Source organism: Perca fluviatilis, chromosome 2, assembly GCF_010015445.1.
Source record: "Perca fluviatilis chromosome 2, GENO_Pfluv_1.0, whole genome shotgun sequence".
Lineage (NCBI taxonomy): Eukaryota > Metazoa > Chordata > Actinopteri > Perciformes > Percidae > Perca > Perca fluviatilis.
The window spans coordinates 43,380,811-43,390,486 of record NC_053113.1 but is presented as its reverse complement, the minus strand read 5'-3'; the positions used below and the strand labels follow the sequence as shown (position 1 = coordinate 43,390,486).

General features: G+C 38.1%; 1 protein-coding gene across 1 annotated transcript; it reads left to right on the top strand.

Moving 5' to 3' along the window:
- Positions 1-7,273: 7,273 nt before the first annotated feature.
- LOC120553532 lies at positions 7,274-9,361 on the top strand. The gene is made up of 5 exons (XM_039792056.1): positions 7,274-7,406; positions 7,674-7,864; positions 7,948-8,041; positions 8,497-8,660; positions 9,112-9,361. The coding sequence occupies exons 1-5, from the start codon at positions 7,396-7,398 to the stop codon at positions 9,297-9,299; spliced, it is 648 nt and encodes a 215-aa protein (XP_039647990.1). The 5' UTR covers positions 7,274-7,395; the 3' UTR covers positions 9,300-9,361.
- Positions 9,362-9,676: the final 315 nt, after the last annotated feature.

The following is a 9,676-nucleotide window of genomic DNA, read 5'->3' as shown; positions in this document are numbered from 1 at the left end:
CAGCTGATGGCTTTGCTGCTTTCTCTATTCTTTGAAGTTTGTTCTTCTGTTGACTACATCTAACCTCATTCTTCTTTTTCTCTTCTCCGGGGATGGAACATGATTGAAGATTGAAGGATCGTAGTCAACATAAGTACATAGAAACAACATCAGAATCAGAATCCGCTTTATTGGCCAGGTTGGAGTAAACAAACAAGGAATTTGACTCTGGTTAATCTTTGCTCTAAAGTAGGCTAGGCTACAACACTCACTTAACATATATAAGAATACAAACAGAGGGCAGTAAGAAATATAAAAAAAATACTGTTACGTGTACATACAATAGAATACAATAGAATTTACCATTTTACAAAAAATATACAAAAGAGAGGGAAGGAATAGTGCAATATCAGTCAGTATAGTCTGAGATTTTAGGATTTAAATATGAATACAGTGCTTCTTTTAGGTTAGCCAACGTTAGCCTTTGTAATCCACACAAAATCCATGCCATACTGCATAGGTAGAACTTGTCTTTTTGTAATAACGAACGGTTGTGGCTAGAAAGGAAAGGAATGTAGCTAGCTAGCAGTATCCCTACTAGCCCCAACCGTTAGAAACCGTTTTAGCCTGCTTGCTAGTGAACGTTATCTAGCTACATAAATAAGATATTTCTGTTACGTTACCTGATATAAAGTGGTCACAGCATAACCGAAATCCATTGTTTGTGGGCTCCCATGGCTCGGTTGGGTTCGGTCTGCTTCTAGCACGTTTTTTGGAAGCAATCCATTTACTTCTTCTCTCGGGATCTTTAGCTAGGAATCCCATAAGATGCTATCCATTATCTTTTTTTCCGATGGTTCTGGCATCCCAGCGCACAGCAGCTATCCACCATGCTGAATCAAGGCGTTTATTAAATAGGCAGCAAATTATTTCCCCTTGGGATCAATAAAAATTATTTATCTAGCTAGCTATCTACAATAGGTGCAACTAGCTAGTAACGTAGCTAGCTAACTCTGGCTCAGCTCCGATGGCAGTGTTTTGAGATTGACTGGTGCATGCTGGGATTGCGTGACATCACCTGCCGGAACTCTTGCTAGCTAACGTTAGCTCTTGCTAACGACAGAGTGAAACAACATAAAGCAACGACAGTGACACGACGCATAGCAACGACACATAGCAACAATACAAGCAAAGAACTTCTAATATATCAAGAAGTGCCACTCCCAAGGGGGTAAGCCATTTTGTTTTTACGTCACTTGACAGCAAATAACTTTACATCTGAAGCGTTTAAAGACTCTATTTGTCCATTGTTTATTTCTAAAGAAACACGAAAATGTATAAAAGGCTCCATTACCTTGTACCTCACGTTATGATTCCGTAGCAGATGTTTTTGTGAAAATGGGCTAACGATTGTGTCATAACCACGCGACTTACTGTCGCATTGTCGAAAAATTACCGTACTGCCAGGAGAAGCCATAGACAGTATATAAGAAGGGAGAAGCCAAGAAGCCAAGCTCGCAGACAATCGGGTGGGCGTGGAGGCATGCAGTCAAGTGAGAAGGTGAAGCCAATAGAGAGTTTATGAAAAGCATCGGAACAAAATATTTCAGCTTTATTATATATAATATTTCAGTTTTCAGCAACGTTTTGATGGATTGGAATTACTCATACTTCGATATGTAGCAAATGAATTCATATGAAGTAACATTTATCCACGAACAAGTAGGCTATGATATTTTAAGAAATGTATATGTTGTTAAATAATGAGGATTAAGAGGTATAGCTACACAGGGGATGGGGAAATTATACAGGCAATGGAGAAAAAAAACATATCCATGTGTTCTGCTCTTATAATGCTACTGTTAATACACTGCACATAGCCTTACTGTAAACCATACCACTTGGTTAACTGTATACTACTGTCTACACTGCACTATGCCATATACTGTTTATACTACACTACCTGTCTATACTGTACTTTTTTTGCACTTGAAATTGCATAGAATTGTCTCTGTACTTGTACTCTGCACAATGACATTGAAGAGAAATATAATCAAATCTAATCTAAAGGTGTCTTGACACCTCCCTTATCAATATTCACTGTGTAGGCCACTGACTTTGAATATATATCATTATAAAGTTCTACCACATAAGTAATAAAACCACATTTCTGTCAAAGCATGTCTACTTGAAGTGTCTACTGTGTGTTTCAATAATAAATATGTAATCATTTGGTTAATAATATTGCTTTATTAAAAGTTGAAATAGTAAAACACAAATAAAAACATATAAAAAAGTAATAATAATAAATAAATAAAAAATCCCTATCCCTGTTAAGGCTGTATATGCAACCCAGAACACAGAGATACCACTCAGGACACAGATAAACAGTTCAACTATTTATTAGGCATAAATACAGAGGAGATGAACAAGCAAGGCTGAGCTTGTAGTCTTCTGGGAATGGACTGCAGCTTGAGGGAACCAGGCAGTCGCAGATCTGAAGAAGTTCCGAGTAGAATCCAGGAGAAGCAGGTGGTTGTGTCTGAGTGGCGTGAGGCACATGCCTCTTGACCTAGTTTCTCTAGACACGCCCCCTGCCACTTCCAGGTGGAGACAAACAGTACAGACAGACACAGAGGGGAAAAGGGAGACACAAACACACAGGAAGGGGGAACAAGGCAGCTGACCCACAATCTCCTCTCAAGCTAGCTACATTTGCCGTGGGGAAGAAAAGAGAGAGGCCATGGGGTGGATGGCTAGGGTGATACATCAATGTCACGGAGGGGAGAAAGGGGTGTGTGGGGAGGGAGGGGGAAGAGCAGTGACAATTGAACAGTGTTATGTCTACCCAAGTGATGATGTATTAATCTAAAGACAAAATGCAGATACACAACCCCAAAAGAATGTAACATTCTTTAACTGTTTCATATTAAAAACATGTTGAGAGGTTTAATCCAGTATCACCCCTACTGGATTAAGACTCTCAAGCCTTCAGCTAAATTATTTAAAAAATATTATTACCCCTAGTGGATAAATGAACTTCATCCCTAAGAAACAGTTCAGACTTGTCAAATTCAATTTGAGGGTGATGCACGATACCCCCCTGCATTCCCAAGACAAAGGTAGCCATGACACTGTTCACCCATTTACGGGACTTGTCAATTTTCCCCGGATGACCCGATCTCCACCGACGTCTCTGGGTGATGCCGCTAGGCCAAGATTGGCCCCCATGGTCTCTCTGGCCCTCTCTTCCCCACGACGAATGTAGCTGCTGCCCATGATCCAAATCACTGGACCTGTTAATACCATACAGTAATCACAATCATAAAAGTGTTTTTTTTAAGTGAAAGTGTCAGTACACATATGTTAACACACACAAGTAACTTGTCCCAGGCCATAAACAAAACAGAAAAAGTCTATGCAGATATACAATAAATCACAAATGAATTGCTTATCTGTTCATATAGTGTGAAGTCATGCCATGTATTGATTTGCAGTCTGTCAGTTGGGTTACCTATTTGGACTTGAACTTTAGGCTTAATGGCCATTGTCTCTGCTGCTGTCCCCGAAGTGGAGGATCGGGACGGGTCCTAGAAAAATAAAAAGGCACAGTACAGAGCATGTTAGCTTTGGCATGACTAAATAACAACATTACAACTAACAGGTGACATCTTATTTTAGCACAATCTCATACAGTTCCGAAATATATCCTAGGGTCCTGTTTCTTCAGAGACGGCATTGTTTGCTAATTCAGTAGCTGACAGGGATTATATTTGGACCCAATCTGTTTTCTAGTTATACAATTCAAATCAACTTGTGTAATACTTCCTTTGGGCACCTACAATTGATTGTTAGGCATGGTGTAGGCTAACAGCTTAATGTTAGTATTTAAACCTATGTGGAAAGAAAAATGAAAACACTGTAAAAACGAGAACTTGAAATTGCTCATCTTACTTTGATTTTCAATTAAACAGAACAAAAAACACATAATTGCATTATAAACTTTGTTAAAGTAGTTACTTCAACTCACTGTATTAAGTTTATTGTGATAAGTTGGTCTCACTTCAAAATGTATGGTGGCGCCACTTTGAATTTGTAGTTAGACTCAAATTGAGGCCAGGTCAATTACTATTTTCATGCTCCACGCTAAAACAGGGTTTCCTGGGCAGTTCTGCAGGGGTTTTCAGTTGCCTACCTTTTCGGCCTGCTCTATGCCTTGAACTCCGATTTGCGTACTGCAGTCAGGTGGTTCATTGGCTGGTCAATTCCCATGATGCAAGGCAGTAAATGGTTGTGTCAAACTTTGCTGAAAAGTTTGCAGTTTGTTCGAAATACAAATGTAACTTTATGAATTCCGTTTATTAAACGTGTCTGCTTAGAATGTAATGTTTTGTTGCCTGGTAATTGTCATTGTTGTGCTGGTTTACATTTGTAACCATGAGGTAAGTGACTGTTACGTTTGATAAGAAGAGCTGGAATTTTGGAGTGTTAGACTTTGAGCAGTAATAGGCTTTCTTCAGCCAGTATTCTGCGGTGTGTCACTTCACTAGTGGCCCTTTTATGTCAAGTGATGCAAGATCAGCAGCTTTAGATGGGCCCCTATTTTGCACGGGGGCTTTTTTAGAAGTCAAAACTTAGTTTTTACACACAAAAGTTAATTATCTGAACAAAAGATAATTAGTTGACATGACTGTTTTTTGAATTATTTAGTATGTGAAACTTAAGATTTTAAGTTTTTATATCTATGAAAGATAAATTATTTAAACAAAACATTATTAGTTGGCACAGCATATGAAAGTTAATTATTTGAACAAAACATTATTAGTTGGCTGAACTATTTTCAAAACGTAGGAGTTTGAGTTGGCCTCAAAACTCAAAAATCTAGTGCAGTAAGTTGCCTTGAAATTTTGAGTTTTCACAACATTTTCGTTTTTACAGTGAAGGGCAACCCTCAGTTATATATGTTATTGGTGACATTATTGTCCATCTATTACCTATCTGTTATACAACAGGCCAAAGCAGACGCTTTTGTCCAAAGCGATTTACTGATTAACTTTTTTATATGACTGATTCGTCCATTTTCTTTTGCGATGTAGCTAGATAACAGTTGACGCCATTTTGTGGTTATATTCCGCCAAAATTAACGTTATACAACATGTGCAAGCAAGTATGTTATCTTTACCGATGCCTCAGCTAGCTTAAATGATATATAACTTAATCTGTCGTACTGGCGTTATATTTTAAAATAAATAAATGCTATGCAAAATGACCAAATAATTAATCATAATACTTAACAAAAGTTGCTTGTCTAAAATTAATGTTATACAACATGTGCAAGCAATCATATCTTTACCAATGCCTCAGCTAGCTTAAATGATGCATTAACTTAATCGTGTACTGGTGTTATATTTTAAATTAAATAAATACTATGCAAAATGACCAAATAATTAATCATAATACTTACCAAAAGTTGCTTCTCGGTCATCATCACGGTCTCTGTGAGATTCGTAATGACTGAGATTTCTCTTGGCACAGCTACTAGAAGACTTACAACTTTCAGACACGTTGCTCACGTCACATTTACGTTGTCTCTGTCAGTTGGAGGCTGCGCAGTAAAACAAGTGATCACCGGAAAAGTGCTTCTAATAGCCTTCACATGTCTCCGTCCAGAGCAACGGGGTCTATTGGTCCATTATATACTGTCTATGGCCACTCCCTCGTTACTTCCGGGTTCTGAACTGGTTGCAGTTCCACCAGAGTTCCATAAAGGGGGCGCTCACAGGCCAGTGCAGAATGAATGGGGCTCTATGGAGCTATACCCCTCAAAACCCACTTTTCTCAGGATATAATTTTTTGTCTAGTAATTTGAATGTTGCATTCGAAAGGGGAGGCTAAAAAAATACACACTGCTGTGTGTTAGATTTTTTTAAAGTCACTTTTTTGTTCTAAAAAGCCTTTTAAAATGTCAATGACGTCATACACATATACGGCCAGAGATACTGCTTTACGGCAAGCTCTGAGTCGCTTCCTTTGTTCTCTCGAGGCATCGAAAACACAGCTAACAGGTAAGGCTCTCCCGGTTAATACATGTGCTAGAAAGAGGTTTGCTAATGTTTTAAAGACCACACCGAAATATTCACTCTGATATTCAGGCTCTGCTTCTGCGTGTTATGGGCAACAACGAGTCACCCTGTAAGAAATCAAAAGTACTCGTTCATTCAACTTTCGACCTATAACCCATGTTGAACTTGCAAAAACTACAATCAAATCTGAGGTTTCTCAACGACAATCAGGCGAAAGAGACAAATTTAGCCGTCTAGCTCCATAGGTCCCATTCATTTTGCACTGGACCGCGATCTCCCCCAGTGGAACTCTGGTGGAACTACAACCAAAATCAGGTACAATGGGGCTGGATAGGGAGTGGAATGAATCCGTGTATGGTTCGTTCATTCATTATTCGGATTTCAAACCAAAACAGAAAAACCAAAAAAGGGTATGTTTTCTTCGTTTTTATGTATTAAAAACCAGAACGAAAAAACTGAAAAACACAAACAACAATATTCTCTTTCTGTTTCTAATGATTATAATAATGGTTGGTCGTCTAGGAGATGTGAGCCCGCCCACTATCAGACCCAGTTTCATCTGTTCCTCCGCCCCCTCTCAGACGCAGTTTTATCTCCCACCTGAGAGCAAAGCAGAAAATGGAAACGTTTATTTTATTTCGGGGAAGCCGACGTCTTGGGTTCAAGGCAGAAGACCTAACATCAGAAAGAATCGGAATGATTTTCCAGGTAAGGCTTTTTTATTTAACGTTTGCTAGTTACTTATCTATATATATTGTTACCTTCTGGCAGTGTAGCTGCTAGCTAGCTTATAGGATTTCTACACCTAGCTAGCTAGCTAGACCAACAAGCTAACAAAATACCCACACGCCATGGCACAATCCCAGGCAAACTTACTGTAAAATAGAACACTTTCCACTTTTCCAAACCAAAACTAACCTGACTAAATAACACCTAGCTAATTTAATTCCCATAAGGATATTGAACCATTTTATTCTAGCTAGTTACCTCACCTTTTCATACATAGCATCTACTCTGGACAGTATTTTTGCTTGGTTGAATTGTCAATTGATGAAGGGTTATATTTCAGGTTCGTGCACCGACAGTGTTCCTCACAGATGACCACAACCAAGTTATATTGCCATCTGGAGGGGTTTTTGAATACATGGATATGAGGTCTGGTGGACATTTTAAAGTGCACGGAGAGGGTGCGGAAGAAGGGAGCCGCCAAAGCAGTGAAGGGAGCCTTCAAAGCAACAATCGTTTCACCTTTCGCCGCCCTGCCAGTGCTCCATTTGCCTCAGCCCCGTTTTCCTCAGCGACGGCAACCACCTTGTCTGCTCCCAGACCGAAAATGATGCAGAGGTAAGTAGGCCTATAGGGGAGGGCCGGAACACATAGTGGTACTGCCATACCAGGAAGATATTTAGTTAATAGATGGAGGGTAACCTAGATTCTGTCCCAACAAAGCCAATATCTCGGGTGGGGACGGGGTAAGCGTGACGTGGACGGTACACTATCTCATAACACAGGTTATTAAAATGTAACTATCTCCCAAAAAATAACCAACTTGTGATAATGTCTCTGGCAGTATAAATTATCCCAAATTCCTTTGACTGTATTTGTTCTCAGGAATGTCCTGATTGCGGACGTTGTTGATGGGAGACCTCAAACTTCTAGGGCAGTCACAGTAAACTTTTCAGACTTTGAGGCCTCAGTGCCAGCCATAACAGCCAAGGTGGTAGAAGCTTTGGGCCAGGAGGAGACAGTTGTCCTAATTGACAACCATGGCAATCAGATTGTGGACTGTGAGGGAACGAGAGGTACAGACTAGCATTCCATGTCATATTGTCTTGTGGTAAAATTGTTTACATGCATTCAATCATTAAATATGTTATCAACACAGGTTCTGCATTCTGGAAGCAGCATGCCAGAAAAGTTTCTGCAGTACCGGAGGCACAGTTCGAGCTGCTGCGAAACAACAAAAGAAGACGGGAAAGGTACTTTAACAATCTAAGTGCAACATAGTGTTTGATAAAATATAAACTGGATGTGCCAGCTTTATGCTGCTTTGGTGTTAGTCTAATCATTGAAAAATAAGTTCCTTCAGGTCGAAGCAAGACCAAAGTACCCTGTTAGGACATATTTTCCAATAATGTCTGCCATTACATACGTTATCCCTCACTAATATTATATATATATATATATATATATATATATATATATAGATATATATATATATATATATATATATATATATATTAGGTATTATGTGTATATATATATATATATACATAATATATATATTATATATATATTATGTATATATATATATAAATATATATATATAAATATACATATATATATATAAATATATATATATATATATATTTTATATATATAAATATACATATATTTATATATATATTTATTTATTTATTTATTTTGTTTTCAGTCGAAATGAGGACACACATGACGAACTGCGAGAAAACCTGGAGGTGGTGTCCAGCACTCTAAAAAACTTAACAAAATTCATCCAGGACAACCCGGTGACACCACCGCTGAGTCGGAGACAGATAGACATCATAAAGAACGCCTTCACTTGTATTATCTGTACAGGTTTGTACCAGTAATACATACAAGAAAATCCTAACAAAATTGAATGCTACATCCTCTACATCCCCTGTACAACAATTTTTATTTTTTATCTTAGTCGAACTGTAATTGAGTTATTGTTATTTGATTTATCTGTACTCAATCAAAATAACACAACTGCAATTTTAATGATATTACCTAAAATACAGATGACTTATTAATGTTTTAAAAAATGGAGATACAGCGTTTTGGAACCAAACTCTTCATCCTGCAGCATAGCTGATCATTCTTTTAACATATGACAACATTAACAGCTAATGTTGTAAATGGTAATCATATTCTATATCAGAACATGCATTACTGATATATATACTGTATAGTGACCAATACTCAGGAACATCTTTGAAAGATGTGAAATAAGATGTGCTGTTGAATAGTAATTACTTTTACATTTTACACTTTATCTAAATTGTAGATCTGATGAAGGACCCCGTTTTTGCCGAGTGCTGCAGAAGCCTCCTGGGCTGCAGGGGTTGTGTGGATCAATGGAAGCAAAACCAAGGGTACTGCCCAAAGTGTAGAGGGCCGGCCTTTGACGTTCACGGGCACTCTGTGGTGGGCCTGGATGAGGCACTAGCTGCACTGCAGCTTCTCCTTACTTAATCAGTTAATACATTATATGTGATGTTCTTTTTAACATAAGACATTAACAGGTAATGTTGTAAATGGGAATCATATGCTATATCAGAACATGCATTACTGATACATACGGTAAAGTAATACTCAGGAACATCTTTCAACTTCTTCTGTCTTAATCAGTTTATACATTAGTTATCTCGTTTATTACTTGCCGAAATTAAAACAAAATTTACTTCACACATTGTATCTGTTACTGTTTAATATTTTTTTCAGCTGAACAAATAAATACAAATATTCCTTTTGGCTCACTTGTTCGGTTCACTTGATTACCATAAACAACATAGTATATGTTGCAGCTAAAAAGTGGCTATAACTTGGGAGGACTTGCAGCTCTCAGATTT

Excerpts from the sequence above, each read along its gene's own strand:
- LOC120553532 (XM_039792056.1), top strand. Across the intron at positions 7,865-7,947 it reads GGACTGTGAGGGAACGAGAG|GTTCTGCATTCTGGAAGCAG; the intron begins GTACAGACTAGC and ends TTATCAACACAG. Across the intron at positions 8,661-9,111 it reads CACTTGTATTATCTGTACAG|ATCTGATGAAGGACCCCGTT; the intron begins GTTTGTACCAGT and ends TCTAAATTGTAG.